At 38.3% G+C, this 25,128-nt stretch overlaps 1 protein-coding gene across 1 annotated transcript in view; it reads right to left on the reverse strand.

The window, feature by feature from the left end:
* Nucleotides 1-23,313: 23,313 nt before the first annotated feature.
* Nucleotides 23,314-25,128, reverse strand: part of ACYP2 (acylphosphatase 2) — a 190,077-nt gene continuing 188,262 nt past the window's right edge. The window contains exon 4 of the mRNA XM_054476180.2: nt 23,314-23,779. Within this exon, the coding sequence (XP_054332155.1) occupies nt 23,665-23,779 (115 nt within the window). The 3' untranslated portion in view covers nt 23,314-23,664. The remainder of the gene's footprint in view (nt 23,780-25,128) is intronic.

The following is a 25,128-nucleotide window of genomic DNA, read 5'->3' on the forward strand; positions in this document are numbered from 1 at the left end:
CTGCAGGGTGCTGCATAAAAATATGAATTTTATAATAACTTTTGATGTTTTTTATACAGGAAAAACACTGGGCTGCCATTAGTGGTTTTTACTACTGACTAAGCACTGACCTAGGAGAGACGCTTAAACCTCTCTGCGCTATAGATTTTCACTCATAAAAAGATAACTTCATATTAAATTGTCTTCATGATCTCTTCCAGATGTAAAATACAGTGATGCTACTGGAAAACTTGTCTGAAAAATCAATGAACACACTAGCCTAAATAATACATGTAATTTTCTAATTTGTGATAGATATTTGGATACTTGTCAATGAAGAATAATTCAAAGTAGTTACTAATATTGTGCAAGTTAAAAATACCGATGCTCTTTGAGCAAGAACACCATATGTGAGGGAACACAATAAGATGGAAATTGCACATCCAAAATGTTATAGATGTAGAAAATTTTCAACATTTTTTTGGAACCATAGGAAAATTCCAGAAATAAAGAATGGCACAGTTGTATAACTGATAGGAAAGCTGAGGCTCAGGGAGATCCAGCTTCCTCTCAGTTATTTTTTCAATGTTGTGCGTGTGATACAGGTGAGGATCTCAAAAATATGGCATAAACAAAAGCTAGTCCTAGTTCTATTTTTAAAAGATAATTTATTTGCCTCATATACATGTGTTGTGAGGATTAAATGAGAAAATACGTTCAGAGAGCTCATCCTGGCACATAGCACTCACTAAGAGTTAGCTGTTAATCTTCCTATTTTTATAACTAGTAGGGTAGAAGATTCATTAAGTGCATGCATTATGTTGTCTTTGTTTCATTATCTGATACTATAAAACTTTTATCAAACCAGAATAGACATGAATTTGAGGATAATGGAAATGAAAAATGGTAGTGTTAGGTCTGCCCATCTTTGAAGATGGATAGGTTCAAATAAATCACAGAAATGAAAGGGACCCTGTGTTTTCCTCTGGTCTAGGTTCAAAGCTAATTGATTTGTAGCATGCTTTTAAGAGAGACATATTACTAAACAAGTAAGTATAAATTGTTACATTTCCTAAAGGGTAAAAATCTCTAGTAGAAATCATATAGATCACTTCTGATATAAATAATCCTGGGTATGCCGGGCATGGTGGTCCACACCTATAATCCCAGCACTTTTGGAGGCCGAGGCAGGCAGATCACCTGAGGTCGGGAGTTCAATACCAGCCTGACCAACATGGTGAAACCCTGTCTGTACTAAAAATACAAAAAATTAGCTGGGCATGGTGATGGGTCTCTCTAATCCCAGCTACTCTGGAGGCTGAGACAGGAGAATTGCTCGAACCCAGGAGGCAGAGGTTGTGGTGAGCTGAGATTGCGCCACTGCACTCCAGCCTGGGCAACAAGAGTGAAACTCCATCTCAAAAACAAACAAACAAACAAAAAAACAAATCCTGGATATATGCAGGGGTATGTTTACATTTGTATAGATGTATAAATTAAAATCTTAATTACGTGAGATCTCCTGAAAGAATTAAAACAGCCTGCATTACTACAAAATGATCAGAAATCACTAGTTTGCAAGTTTACCTGATTGAATGAAGAAATTTGTATTTTATGAATTTGGAGGGCTTATGTTTTATTAATTTGCCCACCTATATGATTTCATGACTTAAGGTTTATTTTTAAATAATCCCAAATGTGGTTGCCTGTATAAATGTTGCATGACCAAAGAAAGGATGAATGAAAAAGCCTGTCTTAGGTGGAGAAAATAGTGAAGGGCCATTTCCATAATGCAGTGGTATTTTAAATAGAGTGGTCCTGGGGTGAAGATGGATTGACTGAATGGCTATGGATATTTAGCTTCTTGAAGAAGGAACATTGCAAAATGAAACATGGCTGGGGTGATATCATTCTCAAAAGGTTAGGAATCACTAGTAGTGTTAGTCTGTTTTCATACTGCTATAAAGAACTACTTGAGACTGGATAATTTATAAAGAAGAGATTTAATTGACTCACAGTTCCACATGGCTGAGGAGGCCTCAAAAAAGTTACAATCATGGTAGAAGGTGGAGGGGAAGCAAGGCATGTCTTACATGGTGGCGAGAGAGAGAGCAAGGGGGGATGTGCCACACTTTTAAAGCATAAGATCTTGTGAGAACTCACTATCATGAGAACATCATGAAGGAAACTGCCCCCATGATCCAGTCACCTCCCACCAGGTCCCTTCTCTGACAACGTGGAGGTTACAATTCCAGATGATATTTGGGTGGGGACACAGAGCCAAACCATATCATTCTATCCCTGGCCCCTCCCAAATCTCTTGTCCTTCTCACATTTCAAAACCAATCATGCCTTCTCAGCAGTTTCTCAGAGTCTTAACTTATTCCAGCATTAACTCAAAGTCCAAGTCCAAAGTCTCATCTGAGACAAGGCCCTTCTGCCTATGAGCCTGTAAAATCAAAAGCAAGTTAAGTACTTCTGAGATACATTGGGGGTACGGGCATTCGGTAAATGCTCCCATTGCAAAAGGGAGAGATTGACCAGAACAAAGGGGCTGCAGGTCCCATGCACATCCAAAACCCAACAGGGCACTCATTAAATCTTAATGGTCCAAAATAATCTCTTTTGATGCCATGTCTCACATCCAGGACAAGCTGATGTAAGAGCTGGGCTCCCAAGGCCTTGGGCAGCTCTGTCCCTGTGGCTCTGCAGGGTCCAACCCCTGTGGCTGCTTTTTTGGGCTGGCGTTGAGTGCCTGTGGCTTTTGCAAGTGCACAGTACAGACTTCCAGTGGATCTACCATTCTGGGTCTGGAGGATGGTGGCCTACTTCTCACAGCTCCACTAGGCAGTGCTCCAGTGGGGGACTTTGTATGGGGGCTCCAACCCCACATTTCTACTCTGCATTGCCCTAGGAGAGGTTCTCCATGAGTTCTCCACCCTTGCAGCAGGCTTTTGCCTGGACATTCAGGCATTTCCATACATACTCTGAAACCTAGGCAGAGGCTCTCAAAGCTCAACTCTTGTCTTCTGTGCACCTACAGGCCCAACACCACATAGAAGGTGCCAAGGCTTGGGGCTTGTGCCCTCCAAAGCAATGACCTGAGCTGTACATTGGCCCCTTTTAGCCACGGCTGTAGCTGGAGCAGCTGGGATGCAGGGTGCTGTGTTCCAAGGCTGCACAGAGCAGCTGGGCCCTGGGCCTGGCCCATAAAACCATTTTTCCCTCTTAGGCCTCTGGGCCTGTGATGGGAGGAGCTGCCATGAAGATCTCTGAAATGCTTTGGAGACATTTTCCCCATTGTCTGAACATTTGGCTCTTCATTACTTATGCAAATTTCTGCAGCTGGCTTGGACTTGAATTCCTCCCCCAGAAAATGGGTTTTTGTTTTCTACCACATGGTCAGGCTGCAAATTTTCCAAACTTATATGCCCTGCTTCCTTTTTAAACATTAAGTTCCAATTTCAGACCATCTCTTTGTGAACTCATATGACTGTACACTTCAGAAAAAGCCAGGTCACATCTTGAATGCTTTGCTACTTAGAAATCTCTTTCCAGATACCATAAATAATCTCAAGTTCAAAGTTCCACAGATCTCTAGGGCAGGGGCAAAATGCAGCCAGTCTCTTTGCTAAAGCACAGCAAGAGTGACCTTTGCTCCAGTTCCCAGTAAGTTCCTCCCTCGTCTCCATCCGAGACCACCTCAGCCTGAACATTGTTGTACATTTTACTATCAGCATTTTGATGAAAACCATTCAACAAGTCTCTAGGAAGTTCCAAAGTTTCCCACATTTTCCTGTGTTGTTCTGAGCTCTCCAAAATGTTCCAACCTGTGACCTTTACCCATTTCCAAAGTTGCTTCCACGTTTTCAGGTATCCTTACAACAGTGCCCCACTTCTCTTGGTACCAATTTTCTGTATTAGTTTGTTTTCACACTGCTATAAAGAACTACCTGAGACTGGGTAATTTATAAAGAAAAGGGATTTAATTTGACTCACAGTTCAGCATGGCTGGGGAGGCCTCAGGAAACTTACAATCATGGTGGAAAGCGAAGGGGAAGCAAGGCGTGTCTTACATGGTATCAGGAGAAGGTAGAGGGGAAGTGCCACACTTTAAAACCATTGGATCTCATGAGGACTCACTCAATATCATGAGAACATCATTTGGGAAACTGCCCCCATGATCCAGTCACCTCCCACCAGGACCCTCCCCTGACACATAGGGATTTCAATTCAAGATGTGATTTTGGTGAGGACACAGAGCCAAACCATATCATTAGCCTAAGCTGTTTAGTTTTGAAGGTTTTCTATGTCTCCTAGCTTCTCTTAAAAGTGACTTTCCTCGTTCTATTTGAAGAAGTCCAGAGATGTGATCATCTTCCTTGTAGGTCATCGCTATATCTTATTAGCTAACATATAGCCAAGCCAGTATATACCTTCTGTATTTGAGTACCTTCTGTATTGTGGCCTATTCTCATTGGAATGTCAAATTTTAGTTTATTCTTTGAAATTCCTGGCACCTAGAAAATTATCTTACAAATGGGCCAGGCGTGGTGGCTCACACCTGTAATCCCAGCACTTTGGGAGGCTGAGGTGGGTGAATCACAAGGTCAGGTGTTCAAGACCAGCCTGGCCAACATGGTGAAACCCCATCTCTACTAAAAATGCAAAAAATTAGCTGGGCATAGTGCTGGGTGCCTGTAATCCTAGCTACTTGCAAGGCTGAGGCAGGAGAATCGCTTGAACCTGGGAGGTGGAGGTTGCAGTGAGCTGAGATTACATCACTGCACTCCAGCCAGGGTGACATAGTGAGACTCAGTCTCAAAAAAAAATTGTCTTCCAAATAATAGGTCCTGTGAATAAGACAGACACAGAAAATCCTTTATATCCCACAAAATATATACTACTTTTAATTTCTAAGTTTTTTTGTGGAAATAGATAATATCTGTTCAATATACTTAGAGAATCTCATTTTTAAAATGGCAATTAGAACTTCCTTTTAAGCTAAAAGAAAACTTAAGTTCTTAAACTTTGCCCAAAAAATCTATTTTTGATCCCTTTGATTAATACAAATTGCCATTCTCTGTACTTTTCCTGGGGGAGGATAGCTAATATTTATTGAACTTTGGGGTTAAACCTGAGTTTAAATCCTAGCTCTGTGACTTTAGGCAAGATACTTAAATTATTTGAGCTGTAGATATTCAAAATTTCTCTTGTTAATCTTTAAAATATAAAAAAAGAAGACCTTAACAGAGTAGAGATAAAAGAAGTTATCTTGTAGGGTTATTATATTAAATAAGATAATATACGTAAGGCCCATCATACAAAATAGGTACCCAATAATTATTATTTCTCCCCACCCTTGCCCCTTGTCTAAGGGCAGCTAAAAAGCAATACAGCCAGGTTTGTTTTTAGACAAGTCTCTCTCTCTATTTATACCTCATTGCCTCTATATCTAGTTTTTCTACCTCTTGCTGTAAACGATAACAATAAAAATTTGCTGGGTGCAGTGGCTCACGCCTGTAATCTCAGCACTTTGGGAGGCTGAGGCGGGTGGATCACAAGGTCAGGAGTTTGAGACCAGCCTGGCCAATATGGTGAAACCCTGTCTCTACTAAAAATACAAAAATTAACCGGGCATGGTGGCAGGTGCCTGTAGTCCTAGCCCCTCAGGAGGCTGAGGCAGGAGAATTGCTTGAACCCGAGAGACGGAGGTTGCAGTTGGCTGAGATCGTGCCACTGCACTCCAGCCTGGGCGACACAGTAAGACTCTGTCTCAAAAAAAAAAAAAAAAAAACAAAACCCGTAAAATCCTAAATAGAGTCTTTCCACAGTAGACTAGAAAAGGTTAGGAACACTATGGTATGAAATTGGGAAAAATAAGTAGAAAAAGTGAAGTCAGGCATGTTATAAGAGTCCATGGATGGTAGGCGGAAGGCTTTGAGATAGGAAGGCTGTAATAGGGGAGGAGAATATGATATATGCATTCAGTGATGGGGTTGTTGGGAAGAGTGTGTTCCATCTTCTTGTAAAATGTCATACACAATGCATTCTGACACACATGCTGCAGCTTAGGTTGCATGGTTTGTAAAACAGAAACAATAACAAGCCAAGAATAAGCGCATAATCACAAATCACCATGAATCTGACTTATGACTTTATATGGTGCCACAATTTTGAGACTATGCCACTGAACTGGTAAACAATGGTAGTGATGTTGATATGGATGGGTGGACCTTCTGATAAATTTAAAAATTCTTTCCTTCTATAGAAAAAGTGAAGTTAGGAGGTAAGATGCCATTTAAAGGACAATGAGGGTTTTGACCTAAAAGAATATGCCTAAAAAGAAATCACAGTTGAGGTTTTAAGTAGAAAAGTGCATACTATATATTACATGTATTGAGACATCACTATGTACCCCATGAATATGGACAATTATTATTTGTCAATTATAACTTTTAAAAAGAAAAGTACAACACTAATAAGTGTTAGTTTAGTTTACCTCAACTATCTCCTAGACCTATGTCTTTCTTTTCAAAATGGTGTGGAAAATAAAGATTTTGCAAGTCATTTCTTTTAAACTATTATTCTAACCTACACTTTTCCCCTCATTTAATTATAATGGCATTCTGTGCTTTAAGTTATAGTTAATTACTGCAGCATTTATAAGCTTTTCAAGAGTTTGGAAACTTAGCCATATTTTTTATCCTCATAGTAAGTCTGGGAGCAAACTATTTAGCTGATTTGAGCTTCTCTTTTTCTTGCTTTCTCTGCCAACCTCTAGACTTTAATAATGAGTTGTAAGATTCAGGAAAAGAATCTTAGAAAACCTTTTCTGTTTATAAAAGAAATAACCATTAGAAAGAAATGCAGCGTTTCTTCAATTTTTTGCCACGTAGAGAATAGAATATGGAAAGCATCACAGACCTTGCTTCACCTAGGTCATGGCTAGTCAACCTTAATGGGGACTACAGGGAAGCTTGGGGGGCTATTGTTACCTCAGGTCTAAGCCTTGCAAGCCATTGTTGTCTAAGCCACCACAGTGAACAAGGGCAGGAGATTCTCCTGTTGGAAATCCCGATTTGGGGCTCGCTTTTTTGTTTATCATGCCTGAGACAGTCAGCAAATCTGACCTCTCTGAGCCTCTGTCTTTATCTGTAGACTGGGATGCTACCATTTACCCTACCTACATAGCAAGCTTGAAGGAGCAGTTACATACGAAAGAACTTGCTTAACAAGTGGGAGACATCATCATTATGAAATCCAATAGCTGGCTACGCTAATGTCGTAACCCCACCCTCTTGGGATTAGTTTCACAGAAGGAGACAACTTCCGGTGTGTAAACTGTAGTTTCCATCAGCATGCACTTTGGTAACAGCCTCCCTGCAAAACTGGTGCTTGCCCTTGCTTTTTTGTTTATATTTTAGATTCTGTTTGTTTGCTGAGCCTGCTATTAATCCTTATTTTAAACCAGATTTCATTTCTGTAAGAATATTAGGCTGAGGAGCCCACTCAGGAGATCAGCTATTCCAAACTCATATCTGTCTCTCTAAACATGAGCCCAAATAATGTAGAAGATAGGACCAAATAACTAATTTTAGACTTCTGCTTTAACTTGATTGTGGTTTGATTAATTTGGATGAGAGCAGAAAAACTCACTAGTGTAAAATATAATGATTCTAAGTATGTTATTTTCCTAATGAATGCTTGAAGTTACTTAAGTAGTAGAAACAAGTTATTTAAATTTATCTTGGGCGTATTTCATGGCGTTATATTCCAAGCTTATTATCTTCTATCACTTTATATTCTTATATAGTAACGTGAGGCTTATGTTACTTCTTCTGGCTACTACTCTTTAAACTTTTTATTTTTACCTTCTCTATGAACATTTTTAAACTTAGATTCTTAGTCTTTTTTTCTGAACTGAATATAGATAGACCTGAATTTTACTTCCTATTTTTAATATTCTCTTTGCTTCTCATTCAGTATTTGAAGGACTATATAGCATAATAGTTACAAGCTGGGCTCTGGAGTTGGAGCCGCTTCTTCGCTGCATGACCTTGAGCAAGTTGTATCTTTCTGATATTTCCTTATCTATAAAATGATAATAATTATAGCACCTGCCTTCCTCACAGAGTTTTCGTGAGGATAAAAATAAGGTGGTCCGTAGTATACTGCCTGGCACATAGCAAGTGCTCGTTGACTTGTTATCCATCAGTATTTTCATCAGAATATAAGTGTTTTAAAAGTTGAGATTGTCTGTACTCCTCTCTGTTGTGCCTAGCCCCACGCATTGTACCTGGTACCTGGCAGATTCTCAGTAGATATTTCCTGAATGAATGGCAAAAGCATCTCGTTAAGTTTTATACAGACCCCTCTCTTCTTCTCCAGCCCACTGGTATCCCCCTGATTCTGGAATTGTTCACTGGAAGTTATGAGTGCCAGAGACTGGACTCACCTAGGGTATCCTGAGACGTTGGTGATAGGCAAAAAAGATGTCATCTTTTTGATGAGACTTCATGTTTTTTTCTTGGGTGGTTGTTTAGCTCTTCTCTGGCTTTGGATTTCACACACTCAAAAAAATATGAATATCTTAACACTGGTTCCATTGGTTTCACACCTCCACAATTTGGATTCCTTGCTCCAAACTGTACTTTGGTTTTCCACAAACAATCCTCATTTCTGCTTTACTCTGTTTGTTGATCTAATTAACTTTTCTGGAATATATTCTATCCTATTTGTGGGGAATGGACTTATTTTTGCCTTAGTTCATGGATTAGAAGGAAACTGTCACCTTCTCTTTACCCACTTTCATTCCGCTGGAGAACGAACTTGCCAATCAGATTGTTAGAAGAAGATTTTGATTGGGACCACTTTCATTGTATTAAAGTCTGTGCTCAGGGATGGTACATAACCTTGCCCTTTCTCACTTCCTGTATCCAGGGATTGGATGAAGCAGGCAGGGCCTGTCTTAGCTGGCCTCCTCATCTCAACTCTCTCTGTCCTACCTGTACCTTGGGGGAGCTAATGGACCAGTCATCCATAATCATGCAACTGTTTGGAGAGAGGGTATAGACTTCAAGGCAGAGAGTATAAGAAATAAGAGAGTTCACTTTGGCCTCCTACCCTAAATCAATTTCTGTAATCTAGTTTTTACTCAAGTTTTTATTATTGCAATGGGTCTTTGTCTAGCTAATGAAATCAGTGTTTTGTTGACTATTTTGTCATCATTTCTTGTCTATATGCTCCTTCAGCAGAGAATCCCAGAAGTAAGATCCTAATACTAATCTCCATCCAGACCAACCTCTTTCACAAAACCTTTTCAGACAGCCATCATAAGGGTCTTTTTCTAAAACTACACCTCTTACAGTATTGTGAGGTACCTCTGTTTTAATCACCTCCTATTCACCCTGCTGATGATGGAGAGATTCCTGCCCTAGCGTTAGGGGAATGGTTAAACTCATGACACCTGACACTGAGCAGATGTGATTGGCAGCAGTTTATTAGTCACGCATACTAATAGTCAAGGGGAAGAGGACGCCATGCCATGCAGGGCCACATGGGGATTGCACTAGAAAACAGAATGAGGAACCAGAGGCTGTGGGAAGCAGGCTGTGTAGTATCAAGAAAATGGGATGACCCACACTTTCCACCCAAGGATGTGATTGGCTTCTTTCAATAATTCTGCAGGCTGGTAAGGAACTGAATTTAGTGATATGCAGGGAGGGTTGTTTGGGTAGGGAACCTTTTTCATGGGAACAGAGTTGGGGGCAAGGGAACTTCAGGAAAACCATTTGAGGCCCTCCCAATCACACCAGATGTCAAGGCAACACACAATATTGACCCTTAATTTTAGGGTTAACACCACACACATTATAGTACCATGGCATCATTTGTTTATTACCTTAGAATTTTACTCTAGATGTGTGTTTGTGACTATCTTGTGTCCCAGTCAAATTGTGGGCTACTTAAGGACAGCTAGCATTTAAGTCTTCCACTTAAAAAACAATGCACGTTATGGTTTGGAAAAACATGATTATCATGAAAATGATCTGTTTTGTAATATCTCAGTGATACTTTGAAATGTCATCGAATGAAGAGAGCTTTAACATACCCAAGTTTTGTCCTTGCATATGGTTAATTTTTTAAATGTAGTGATACTTGTAGTACTAAAGGATGTGCAGAGTAGAAATTAAACTTGTATTAGTAGTCTGAACTCATGGCTGGCAGTGACACTTGCTTATACACGTACTGCTGAATTAAACCTCTGTGATGTGCTGTGGATTGACAGCTCTAAACATTTACAGTTACCCGGGTTTGCTGACATTTGAAAATAGCTCATTTTTTTTCCCCACTCTGTTTTCAAACAATGGGTGAAACAATGAATGGAACATTGGCATTCTTTTTAAAATCAGAGTTAAGCTACAGCCTAAATACCAGAATGCTGATGTCTCAAATGTATTATGCAGACTGCATATTGTAGGCACTAATGGGACCCATTAAGATAATTCTTACTCTTGCTAAATTCAAGCAAATTGGTATGGGAGAGGGTTGGTAAGGGGGTCAGAGGCAAATTGGAAGAATTTATAGTGTGTCCTCCCAATTTCTTAATAATCTAATATTAAATCTTTTCTTCATCTCAACCATTAAACTAATTTTATTTTCTACTTTATTAAAATATTTGTTAAATTGTATGCAACCACAAACCCAAAGATCTTTCTGTTTTAAAATTATGATATACAATTAGATGAATGAGTGAAAGTTTGAACATTTTAACTTATTTTTGTATTTTCAGAGTATAAATCCGTGATGTCTCTGAGATAGAATATCTCTTCTTGCATTTTTTACAAATAATCCTATCTAGATGCATCACAGTGCAAAAGAAATGTTGTAAAGAAACTACTGATTTTATTGTAGTGTGAAAACTCAAACCTGATTTACTTACATGAAAATGAGGTTTCTGGCTGGGTGTGGTGGCTCATGCCTTGGTAGGCTGAGGCAGGAAGATGGCTTGAAGCCAGGAGTTTGAGATTAGCCTGGACAACATTCCTCTTCTCTACCAGGAAAAGAAAAAAGAACTTAAAAAAAATGAAGTTTCCATTGCAAGACTCTTTGTTGGCATAAAAATATCCAGAGATAAACACTATAAGGATTAAGTGCTAATTCAGTTTCTACACTGTTAAAGTTTAATTCTAAAATTTTCTGGTAAAATCACTACTTATTTCAAATTAGGAATTAGAAATATAACGCATAATTTTAAATAAGCTTTTTCATATTATAAAAGGAATGCATAAATACAGATATAAAGCAAAATTCTGCCAGTTGGAGACAATCACCATCCAATTTCAGTGGATTTGCTTCCCTTTCCCACCATCAGTCTATAGCTGTGCTTTCTTATATTGTAGTCACTAGCTACATGCAACTGTTTATGTTTAAATTAATTAAAATTAAATACAACTAAAAATTTTGATCACATTTCAAGGGCTTAATAGCCACATATGGCTAGTGGCAATGGTATTAGCCCAAATATAAAACATTTTTTATTATTACAGAAAGCTCTATTGGTAGAGCTATTTAGAGGTATACTCATACCTAGACTATATCCATATGAAACAATTCTATGTACATATATGGAATTCTTTCTATATATTCTATATCCTATGTAATATACATTTTTATGCATATATGTAACACTACATGTATACACAAAACTATATGCAAAAAGCTGCAGAGAGTAAAACTATATATTGTTTCCATGAAGACTCACATATACACACTTTCGTTTTCTGCTTTTTCTCAAAATACACAGGCTTATAATACCAGATTTTGGTTTGCCAAAACTGTCTTCATTCTTTTTTTCTCTCTCATTTTAAAAAGATAGTTCTGGTTGATAGTTACTCTATATTAAGACCTTGAAGATATTATTCCACTTTTTTCTGGCTTCCATTGTTGCTGTTGAACAGTCAGCTATAAAACCGATTGCTGTTTGGTGATCTGTCTTTTCTCTCTGGCTGCTTTTAAATATTTTGCCTTTGTTATTTAAACTCTACAATTTTATTATAACATGTTCATGAATTTTAAAAGTGTTATCTTGGAATATGTTGTGCTCTTTGTGTAGATTCTTGTTTTTTGGGTCAGTTTTGCAGAACTTTCTGTCATCACTTGATTACTTATCCTCTTTCTTCGCTTTTATTCTTAGAATTTGATAAGACATTTTTAAGACTTCCTTCTATCTTCTGTGTCTCTACTTTCTTTCAATTTTTCAGTGTTTATATAGTATTTTGGCAATTTTCATAAATTTGTTTTCAGCTCACTAATATTCTCTTTGACTGTATCTAATCTACTGTTTAACATGATGTCTAAGTTTATAACTTTAGCATTTATGTTTTTTGAAACATTTAAAAAATTTTATTTGGTTCTTTTTCAAATCTGCCTGACCACTTAAAAAAAAATCAAACATTATTGAGGTGGAATTCACATACAATAAAATGTACCTATTTTAAGATTATAAGTTAATGAATTTTGACAAATATATATGTGTGTCCACACAAACTCACACACCTACCTGGGTAAACTTCACCTAAATCCAGATATAGAATATAGCTGTACCTTTTTTTAAAGTCATTTCTCTAAGGCTTACAATGTGGAAATTTAACTTACAGTCTACCTTGAAATTATACTACTTTATGTATAGTGCAAGACCCTTACCACAGAATACTTAAATTTCTCCCTCGTATCATTTGCACTATTATTGTCATACATACTGCTTTTGTATGTATTATAAGCCCATCAATAAATGGCTGTTATTTTTGTTGTGAGTAGTCTACTGTCTTAAATTTTCTTTAATGAGAAGGAAATGTCTTCTTAATTTATTCCCATATGTACCCTTTCTAGTACTCTTTATTTCTTTATGTAAATCTGAGTTTCCATCTGGTGTCATTTCCCCTCAATTGAAAGAACTTCATATAACATTTCTCGTGCAGCTCTGCTGACAATTTTTTCCACATTTGGTTTATCTGATAAAGTTTAAATTTTGTCTTCATTTTCATATCTCAATGGATATAGAATTCTACATTGCCAGTTTTCAGTTTTTTCATTCAGAAATTTAACGCTAGATCCTTCTAATATTCTTTAGAATCTAGATTTAAAAAAAATGTTTCTGTAAAGAATGTTGTGCTTTGTTTTGGCCAGCAGTTACTGGTTAATCAGTTTGATCCCTTAAAGTGCTGTTTTTCATCTTTCCTAGGGTGGATCTAGAATGGTCACTGAGCACTATCTACTTCTGGCTTGAACTTCTCTTAGCTCCATGTTAGCTGTGAGATTTTCTTCTTTTTACAGTTATCCAGGCATTCTTTGCACAACTTTGTGGAATTTCAGTCTACATATGCTATGGCTAATACCCAGGAAAGACTCAAGAGAACCCCTGTGCAGATTTCTGAAGCTTTTTTTTACTGTGTAGCTTCTTTTCTTCTGGCATTCTGACCTGCAATTTTCAGCTCCCGTTCTCTTTAAACACTGTTCTCTATCTCTTCAGCAACATCTCCAGGCACTGTTTGGATTCTTTCTTGCTCCTGCAGTTTGGAGGCACTGTTTGAATTCTCCTTTCCTGCTCCTGCCATTTGGAAATTGCCTGTATCCAGAAAACTAGGGCAGTTGTAGGGCTCTTTATGTTGTCTCCGTTTTCTCAGGGACCACAGTCTTGCTCTAGCTGTTGTCCTGTGTCTGAAAACAATCGTTCCATGTATTTTGTTCAACATTCTAGTTATTTACCGTAGAAGATTAAGTCCAGGGTTTGTCACTATATTATGGATGATAGTCATTTTTGTCACTTTTAAATCTGTCTCTTGTAATCAGCATATGCTTGGATGATGTGAGGAATTATTATAGGATAACTTTAACCATTTTTAATTTGTCATGAATATGGGGTCTGACTTCTCTCAGCTTAAGCTCTTGGAGGAATATTTCTTTTATTTAATTCAACAAGTACTAATGATCATTCCCTATGCTCATGCACTGTTGTCAGTGTTACAGATGTAGCAAGGTACACTCTTATAAAAATTCCTGCCCCAGTGTAGCTTACATTGGAATGAAAGACAAAGAAGTAAAACATATTCATCAGATGGTGATATGCACCATGGAGAAACTAAAGGAGAAAAGTAGATAGGGAGTTTGGGGAGTAAATGTCTGACAATTTAAATAGGGTGATCAGGGCAGGACTTGCTGATAAAGTGACATTCACCCAAAGACCAGAAGGAAGTGGGGGAGTGATATCTGTGGATCTCTGGGAGAAGAGCATTTAAGTGAGAGAAAATAGTAAGTGGAAAGGCCTAAGAGCAGAGCTTGCTTGGGATGGTCAAGGAAGGACAAGGAGTTCCATGTGGCTGGAGCAGAGTCAGCAAGAGACAGAGAGTAGAAGGAGATGGGGCCAAAGACATAAGGGGAGGCCAGGCTGTGCATGGCCTGGTAGGCCATTGTAATGATTTTGGCTTTTACTGAGAGTAAAATAGATTGCAATGAGAAGGTTTTGAGCTGGGGTGTGGCATGATCTGGTTTCTGTTTTAACAGCATCACATGTGTGCTGTGTTGAATAGACGGAAGAAGGGCAGAGGCAGAGGCAAGGGGTTTAGTTAGAAGGCTGTGACAGTAATGATGGTGATGCGGTCAGTGCTGCCACCTTAGAGGTAATCAGAAATGGTTAGAGTCAGCATAACTTTGTATTATAAAAATATTAACATAAAAGGATAGGGAATAGCCTAATGAATCCCCATGTACCCACTTTAGAACATGAGTTGTCAACTCATGTTCAATCTTGTTTCATCTATACCTCTATCTATCTTCCATCCCTTTCTCCTCCCAACTCTTCCCCCTACCCCACTGGATTACTTTTAAGCAAATCCTGGACATTTGAAGATAGAGACAACAGGGGCATGAATGCAAGAGAAGGGTAAAGATACCTTCAAAATTTTTGCCTTGAACATCTCAAAAGTTGGGGTGTTTAAAATAAACTGAAGTGGAGAAGTCTGTGGGAGGGGCCATCAGCTGAGGGTGGAAGATTGTGGGAGGGGCCGTCAGCTGAGGTGGGGGGCAGCAGGAAGGACCATTAGCTGAGGTGGGAAGATTGTAGGGGGGCCATCAGCTGAGGTGGGGTGTCTGCCGAAGGGGCCGTTAGCTGAGGTGCGAGGTCTGTGGGAGGGGCCGTCAGCTCAGGAGGGAATTGCGGCACAGTTTAGAACATTGAAATTTGAGATGCCTATTAGATGTTCGATTGGAAATGTTGAGTATGCTGTTGGTTAAATGAATCTGGAGTTGAGAGAATAAGTTTAAGTGGTAGAAGTAAAGTTTAGGGTTGTCAACATGCACGTGGTATTTAAAGTTATGAGGTGGATAATATTGCCAAAGGCATGAGTATAGGTGAAGGAGAGAGCATGTCTGGAGCCTGAGCTCTGTGGCTCTCCAACATTACGAAGTTAGAGAGATGAGGAGAAATCACCAGAAAAGACTAAAAAGTTGCAAATACTGAGGAAAGCGGAACCAAGAAAGTGTGATGTCCAAGAAGCCAAGTGAAAAAAGTGCTGATAGGTTTAAGTAAGAGGAGGACACACAACTGATCAGTGGAGTTAGCAGCCGTGAAATGAAATTGTTAGGGAAGAGGAGGCTGGTAGACTGATGGGTGTGGGAGAGCAAAAGCATGGTGGGAAACAGGTTCAAGGAGAATGGAGGAGTTAGACCACAGCAAGTGTAGACAGCTTTTTTGAGGATTTCATCTGTAAAAGGAAGAAATATGTGGCCGTAGCCAGATGGGCCAAGACAGGGAGAAATAATAGCATGTTTGAGGGGAGAGAGGCATTCAGTAGGAAACAAAAACTGATGATGGAGGAGTGATGGGGAGACTGCTGGAGCAGAGTCCTTGAGGATATGGGATCCAGGCATTGCCTTAATTAGGATCATAAATAATTCATCTATGGTAATAGGATGGTAGAGCAAGAACTGAGGCACAGATGGAGGTAGGTGGGTAGATGCAATGCTAGGTGCTCATGGAAGTTCTTTCTGATGGAAGTAGAAAGTAAGGTCACGTCGACTCAAGGAGAGAGTATGGAGATCTGGGGAGTGAGGAGAAAGCATGAAATGGCAGTCTAAAAGGGCAGGGAGTGAATGGATTAGAGAAACAGCAGTTCCTGGGCAGAAGTTAGGTTCCTCTTGAGGTGGAATGCCTAGAGCATTTTTGTTTATACTGTATAATTTAATACTGTACTGTTTACTTTATGGCCATATACTTTATTTTTCTTTTGTTTTGTTTCTTGAGATGAAGTCTTATTCTGTCGCCCAGCATGGAGTGCAGTGGCACGATCTCAGTTCACTGCAACCTCCACCTCCCGGGTTCAAGCCATTCTCCTGACTTGGCCTCCTGGGTAGCTGGGACTAAAGGCTCCCACCACCATGCCCAGCTAATTTTTATATTTTTAGTAGAGACGGGGTTTCACCACATTGGCCAGGCTGGTATTGAACTCCTGACCTCAGGTGAGCCATGCGTCTCAGCCTCCCAAAGTGTTGGGATTCAGGCACAAGCCACCATGCCCAGCCTTGTGGCCATATACTTTAACTCAAGGAAATTTCTCTTCTATCATAGCTGGTTTTTCCTTCTATTTCAATGATCCTGACTTTTTCCCCAGGAACTTCTATCATTGATTTATTGGTGCTTTAGATATGTACTCTGTCTTCCAAATTATTTCCTCTCACACTTTCATTTCTTGTTCCTTCATCTACTCTCCTGATGAGCTTTTAAAATTTATTCTCGACACTATTGTTTTCTAAGCCTGCCTGATAGTCAAAGTCATTTGGGGCTTTTTTTTTTTTTTAAAAAAATAACATTTAGATTTAGAGACAAAAATCATGGAGGATCCTTATTCATTAGGTCTAGAGTGGGGTTTGGTAAGAAGTTATTTAAAATGCTCCCCAGGTAATTCTGAAACCAACTGGGTTTGGCAGCCACAGCTCTATATACACTAATTCAATTTATCAGTTGCTAATTCCAGAATGGGTTGTAATTCTATTCTCTTTAGTATTTCCCACAGTTTGTCTTTAAGTGTGTGTGTGTGTGTTGCCTGTTCTTCAGACTATGATCTTTACATCTCAGCTAATATTCCTTCATCTTTATATTTTATTTTAACCTGCACGTTTTCTTCCTAAAGGCTCCCTTCTCTTGTTTCACAGAGATCAACTTTTATTGTATGCATTTCAGGATATACAATGGACATCAGCAGATGTTTCCTGAAATATTTTTTATGTAGTAATTTTTAGAGGTATGTACTTCCTCGATTTTAAAACATAATGCACCCTTTACCTTGGGCTGTATAGTGCTTTTTGTGAATTGCAAGGCTGGTTTTTGTTTCCTGTTTCTTCATCTTTTAATGAGGAGACTGGTAATACACTGACATTTGCCAATAGAGAGTATTCCTCAGGTCTAAAACCTTAGAATGGTCTATCTACTGTAAGCCAGAGTTTAGGGGTTTTTTTTTTTGCTATGAGATTTCTAGGAGCCTTAACATTTTTTAAAAAAAACTATGAAATACATACAAAAGGATATATAAAATATTTTGTAGAGTTTAAATAATTATAAAGTGAACACCTATGGAGCTACCATTCAAGTGGTGAAACGTAAGACCACCAGCTAGTTGAGGAAGCCTTCATGTACTTGTCCTGGAACACAACCCCTTTCCCTTAACCCAGAATAACCATTATCCTTGTTTTGTGATAATCACCCCCTTGCTTTTGTTTATAGTTCTGTTATTGCTGTTAGCATCTCTCAATGCAATTTCTAGCATGCTCTGCCACTGAGGCTCTTTTCTTTGCCTCCAGTTCCATGCTTTGAGAAAAGGGACTACCCACTATGCCACTATCTGTGACCTTCTCATTCCTATGTGCTGTGACTTATGAGTCATGTTAGCCCACTCAGTGGAGAAGGAGGGGTAGTTGGGATGTGGGAAAAGAGAGAATGGTTGATTCTTCTTTTGCTGCCTCAGAAAATCAACCCTGAGGAGTAGAATGATTTCTGCTCCATTTTTTTTTTCTGGTTGATGTAATATTACACAATGTCTGCTCACGTTGTCAATGTCCTGGTTAACTGTTGCAGGCATATTTTTAATGGAGATTAATCTGCACTGAATTTGGTAGAAATTCTGCCTTGATGTTTACAAATGATGAAATGACTATGATTCTTGCTTTTTATAATTGTTTTGAAATAACACTAAATTTTCAATACAATAAATCTCCTGCATCTTCTCATTTTCTCTATGTGTCTTCTAATTTTTGTAGAAAATGGGAACGAGAGAGAAAAAGCTGTACTACAGGCTTGTATTCACTGCTACTTGCAAAGTCCATTTTGCCAACATGGTAAATAAAACTAATAAAAGAAAAAGTAGTTTGAGGATGAAAGAAGTACCTTGAACATCCAACCAAAAATGTATACTGATATTTCCAGCAGAGAATAAAGCATAAGTCAGGCTCTCTAAAAGGCAAATAAAAAACACCCTATTTCTATAGCAAAACCAGCTAAAGAGATCACACAGTGACTAGAATTTTTAATTCTAAAATTAAAAATTTTTTCAGATGTCAGTTTTATTCAAAACCATTTGAACCAGTTCAGAAAAGGAAAAGTAGTTCTTATGTATGATTCTAAATGTTAGGTTAAGATCTCCAAGACATGCTTATAAAAACACTTTTTAATTAACCCACAAATTATATATGTGTATTTCCTCTTGCACTTTTTTTAATCACAGTAAGATAAGAATAGGAATGAAAGACAACAGAAAATTAATTTCAGAAATATTTTAGCTGACAGGGCATGGCAGCTCACACCTATAATCCCAGCACTTTGGGAAGCCAAGACAGGAGAATTGCTTGAAGCCAGGAGTTTGAGACCAGCCTGGGCAACATAGCAAGATGCTGTCTCTACAAAAAAACTAAAAAAAAAGTAGGCTGGATTACTGGTGGCACCTGTAGTCCCAGCTACTCAGGAGGCTTAGGCAGGAGGGCTATTTGAGCCCAGGAGATTGAGGCTGCAGTGAGCCCTTACTATGTCACTGTACTCCAGCCTGGGTGACAGACAAAAAAAAAAAAACAACCAAAAAAACAAAACAGATTTTAACCACCTTAGCCACCGTAAACCTTTATGGAAGCCATTATGAAGAAGCATTTTTTTCCAATAGTACTTTTCATGAATTATGCATGTTTTCAACAGAAATAGCTTAAGGTTAAGTATACATACCCACATGGGCTTGACAGAAGTAATCAAGAGAATAGGAACTGCATTTGAGTTTAGCATTTATAGACATTTAGAAAAGAAGACCCTAGATACTAAATTCAGTGTCTTTGTGGTTGTTTTTTTTATTTCTTTGAGGCAGAATTCTTCTCAAAAGATGTCTTATGGACAATCCTAATGTATGGAAGAGATGGGGGTGGAGCTCCTCTGATTGGAGCAGGGATCAGGGCCCTGGGCCAAGGTCAAATTGCCTCTCTTTCTGACTGCCTTTCTGTAGCCCTCCTGATACCACCTCCTGGAAGTCCTGTGGCTCAGTGGAATCCTGTACAAAATCCTGATTTAGTGTAACTTCTTGACTTTGCAGTTGAGGAAACTGAGACACACAGGTAATTGGTGAATGGCCTGGGCCAGAATGCAGGTCTTCTTCCTAGAGCAGAGCATTGTCTACTATACCATGCTGCCTGTTTTCAGCTCCTGAAATTAGTTCCAGACATTAAAATGTTTCCTTTTAACCAAATAGAGAACATTTTTTATCAACAGAAACCAAGGAGAGTTACTGTATAATATACATTTGTGGCCTGTATACTTTCAAATACAAGCTAATTTTTAGAAATGAATTCTGTTTTTCTGTTGTCCCTAATTATGAGTTTACTGATATATGCTTTTGAAAAATTCCTTCAGTAGACAAAGTTAAAAATACTTAGTCATAAAAAATGGTGACCAGCTTGCAGCGAAGTCAAACTAACCAATACTGCTGCCTGTCTCCACCCACTGCCTGTTCATGCCTTCTTCAGTGTTTTCTGCCTTTCTACCGTGAGGTGCTACGCTGCATTCTTCAGGCATGAGGATACTCTCTGCACTTAAAGATTCCCACTCCCAGATGAAACTTGCATTGCTTCTCCTCAACCTGAGAGGCCCACACCCTTCCTCAGATAAAAATCTCACTTCTCTCCTACACCCCTGTCGTTCCTCCTACACCCCCGTTGTTCCTATGTGCCCTACCAGTAAAGAGTCTTTTTTTTTTTTTTCATATTCTCTCCAGCCAAGAAGATTCTATTGAACTTCTTGAGTTTAAAAAATCAGCATGTTGGCCGGGCGCAGTGGCTCACGCCTGTAATCCTAGCACTTTGGGAGACTGAGGCAGGTGGATCACGAGGTCAAGAGATCGAGACCATCCTGGCCAACATGGTGAAACCTCGTCTCCACTAAAAATACAAAAATTAGCTGGGCATGGTGGTGCGCATAGTCCAGCTACTTGGGAGAGTGAGGCAGGAGAACCGCTTTAACCCGGGAGTTGGAGGTTGCAGTGAGCCGAGATCGCACCACTGCACTCCAGCCTGGCAGCAGAGCGAGACTGTCTCAAAAAAAAAAAAAAAAAAAAAAAAAAAGGCCGGGCACAGTAGTGGCTCACTGAGCGCCTGTAATCCCAGCACTTTGGAAGGCTGAGGCAGGGGGATCGCTTGAGTCTAGGAGTTTGAGACCAGCCTGGGCAACATAGTGAGACCTCGTCTCTACAAAAAAAATTAGCCGGTGTGGTGGCATGCATCTGTAGTCCTAGCTTCTTGGGAGGCAGAGGTGGGAGGATCACTCAAGTCCAGGAAGTCGAGGCTGCAGTGAACCAATATCATGCCACCGCACTCCAGCCTGGGCAACAGAGCAAGACCCTGTCTCAAAACCAGAAAGATAGATATTTTTGTATAAGTGTGAAAAATAATATGATTTTAGAAATCACACTTCTCCCCTAATTCTGATATGTCGCATCTTGAGGGGAACAGCATGGGCACATGGAGTGTTGAGACCACAGGTTGACAGTCACTGAAATGTAGGTATCCAGTTTTTGCTTAATTTTTTCTTGGTTTCTAAAATGTCTAATTCTGATACAAATAAACGTATCAAAATTTGTTACCTAAAATGTATGTAAATTAAAAATTCACTGTGTAAATTCAATATGAAATTTGACAAGTTTACTGTTGAGATGTGTTACCTGGTCCCCATAACGTATTTTTATATTGCTTTGTCCTGATTTCTCTTGCTTTCTACCCACTCCTGAACACCTATTTTTCAATCATTATCTACATTTTTCATCAAGTAATAGAATTTAGTTATGTACTAATCATTAAGTAATCTTGACTAGTGTGATTCACTTTGTGCAGTTAGAAGATTGTTCTAGTGAAGTGTGATTTTCTTATGAAGAAAGCTGAGAAGGGAACTACCAAAGGATATCAGGATAATAAGAAGTAACACATTGGTGTCACTTCTGAGATCATACATTTTTTTCAATCACTTAGCCTTTCTATGTGTGGAGAGATAGAGGTTTTGTTTTCAAACTTGTGGGTGAAAAAAATGTCTATTTTATTTTCTCCAAATCAAAGCGAGCCTACTTCAAGCCTCATCCTGTCTGGAGGTGGATATCTTAGTCATCCCTGGTGCTTTGTTCCCTCTCTCAGAAGGAGCATGCAAAGGGTTATATGCAGAGAAAACATTAAGGAAGTACCTCTCGGTGTCCAGCGCATACCAGTTGCTATGATCACTGTTGAAACCACCGTGGTACCTTGTAACCACCCTGGTGTTTGTGGGATGCTTTGAAGCATTTTTGGGAACAGGAATCCTGCTAATGCTGGAAGCCCCTGGGCCTGGGATCTAGCTTCTCTGGGAACTACAGCTGCTTCCCTTTCAGGTTTAGCTATGGGTAGAGGTGCCACTGGGGAGAAAGGTGCAGGCCTCCACGACTTGGGTAATCCACAGCCTTTGGTTCCTTTCCAAAGTCTTGGATAATGTCCTTGTCTTCTTTGGCTCTCACAACTTCTGCTTCTCTTTTACCCCCTAAAAGTCCAGCATTTGTCTTTCTCCTCAACTCACAGGATAATGCCCTCTTTAAAATGAAATTTTGGAAGAAACGTTGTCTTCAGGGGGATCTGGAACCCAAAGCTTCCCCTGAAATAAGGGAACACAAAGACTTGTCAACCTTTCTTGAATCAGGAGTGGGGAAACAGAAGGAGAGCAAAATCCAAATGAATATCTCAATAGATTCTCCTGCATGACATTTGAAACATGTAATACTTAACATGATGATGGTATTAGAATAATAGGAAAGTTCTTCAGTCCTTTGTTTATTTGGAAAGTCATTCCCTAATGTTGTGTTGTTTTATATACATTTGATATCAATATTATCATCAAGGAGTTAACCTTTCCAATGAACAAACTCACCCCCGCCCCCTTCATCTCTCCTCATTTCTTATCTTGCAGTAGGTAGAAGAGAAAGAGGCCTGCATTCGTTCTCCAGGCCACGGAGGATAGCAATAGAGATTTGTTCCTTAGATAGAATAGTAGTTTTCAAAGTGTACTAGCAAGGCATTTGAAACTGTCCAAGTAGAGAAAGGAACACCAAGTATGCAAGGCTCTAGGGACGCCCATCCCCACTTTATTTTCACCAGCCGTGCTTTGTTTTTGCTTTTTTTAAAAACTTACGTATTCAATTCTATATAAAATTTTGGTTTAAGGAAGGATTCCATTGCTATAAAAAGTTTGAAAATCATGGAATATGTGCAAGTATATGCCTACAACACTTGAAATTCCCCAGTGTTTTTCATTAAAGGTCTTCCTTTTTTAATATTATAATTTTATACTATAAAAAAAAACTTCCCCTTTAAATTCTCCATTGCTTTATCAGTTACATGTGAAGCTTCCCAAGTGATAGGCCAAGTTTAGGGGACAGTATTGTATGATTCATTTAGACTCTCAGTTTCTTTTCTGGTTAATAGGACATCTATTGTGGGTGGTGGTTAAAAAGCTTGCTGCTTGCTATACTGAAATTGCGAGTTCTTGTTAGCCACCATCATTCAGCCTGAATGTTCACTGCACACAACAATATAGAAGGCATTAAGTAGCTCCAACCAAATAATGTTCACATTAACCAGAATTTTAAAAACTCGTTGTTGATAATATTTTATGGTTATATTGATCATCACATTTATTTCTAATCACTGGTTCTTTTTGAAGAGTTTAATAACAAATAACTGTAGTAACAAATTATTCAGAGGATTTTATAATTCAACACAGACAACAGTATGTGAAAATAATTTTTAAATGATTAACTTTATTTTATGTCTCGCCAAATAACATATATCATATATGCTGTAAAGTTCATTGAAATTAAAGATTCCATGAGACAAGTTTAAATTAAATGTTCATACTAAATATTTTGTAATGACATTTTAATCTTAGAATACTATATTTTTGCTTGTTGAAAACATAGTTGAGTAAAATTATTTCGGTGTCAGACATTTTTAGTAACAAGTACAGTGGCTTAGCTTTCAGAACAGAATGTTCCTTTTCACCCTACTCTGCTACTATTACTCTAGTATACATAGTCTTAAGAACATATAGTATCTATTGTTCAGTGTAAGTGTTACAGTTTTTCTCTTCTGTTAGTATCTAATACAAAAATTAGAGTATTCAAGCTTAGAGATGGTTTTTTCATTAGAAAAGTTTGTGCGGTCAATGCGAGAACTAGGGCTTCCAACATTGCTCAGCCAGGACTTCCTATAAAAAAAAAAGATAAATAAATAAAATTAGCATACAAAGTATACATGGATCAGCTAAAATGAGCCCACAGTAGGTATTAATGGGAGTTTACCTTTACTAAGTAATTTTTTGCATATATGTGATATTTAAATTTGTTTACATTGTATATATCACTCTAAGAATACCACACAGTATAATGTATAATTAAAAACGGACAAAGAAAATCTAATAAATTAAGCACAGTCAATTCCTGATGATTTTATATTAGGGTTATTCCCCCCCCCACCCGCCAACTTAAAACACTCCAAGGCCACTGTTACCTAGCTCTTATACTCAAAACGATCAAAATATTTTTATAAGGAGCTTAGTAACAAAAACAATTCACTATTGTTTCCTCATTACTCAGCACATGGTAGATGTTTCATGTATTTATGTGTATACAGAGAGATACATATATTTCTACACACACACACACACACACAGACATATATATAGTGAAAGAGATCCATACTAAAAGAATAAAGAAACATAATTTTGGAAAAATATTAAGAAAAAATGCTCATCTACTTTTATCTATTCAAATACTGTTTCTTACCACATATATTAACAAAGAGATTACATTAAAGGACAAGATGAATGCTCTGAAATATTTTTCTTCTTATTTAGTGCAATGGTTTATCTTATTACTGATATCCACGTATCTAATTTATGCATTAGGGCACTTACCCAAGATGTTTCCTATATAGTTCAGGCCTATTGTATATTGCTGACATCTCAGATAACACTGAGGATTTTCCAGAATCTTTCTACCTAGTACTAATTAGCTGGGACTATGGGTTTATAAAACAAGGCTGTTTTATACAAATGATGGCTGTTATCTCAGTTGCTGTTGTAGAAACATCCTATGGGTTTCCTCATATCCCCAAATTATTTCAGGTTGTGAAGCTAGGGCTGTATACAGCTATGCAGTATGATATGTGACAATCTTATATAACTTTAGATTTAAAATATTTTCTAGGTTAGCTGAAAATTACTCTTATAGAGAAGAATTCCAATGATTCAAATTGCTATTGTGCTTTTTAACTCTTTATTTGGATCTTATTTGTGACAGTTTTACTGGGTGAGGTTAATTTGGACTTCTTTTTCTTTAGCTCATTTAGGTAAAACCTTTAAAACGAAAATTTCATGTGTTGAAGAAAAACTCAGTTCTTATGAATAGGAGCTGATAGCTTCAACTTTACTAGCCACGTCTTCTTGAAACCTCCTAGAAAACTGACGCCACAAATAATAATGAAAGCTAAAATTTATTAAGCACTAACAACTTTTTTTTTTTTTTTTGGAGGGGGGAGGGTGCGGACAGGGTCTCA

Source organism: Pongo pygmaeus, chromosome 12, assembly GCF_028885625.2.
Source record: "Pongo pygmaeus isolate AG05252 chromosome 12, NHGRI_mPonPyg2-v2.0_pri, whole genome shotgun sequence".
Lineage (NCBI taxonomy): Eukaryota > Metazoa > Chordata > Mammalia > Primates > Hominidae > Pongo > Pongo pygmaeus.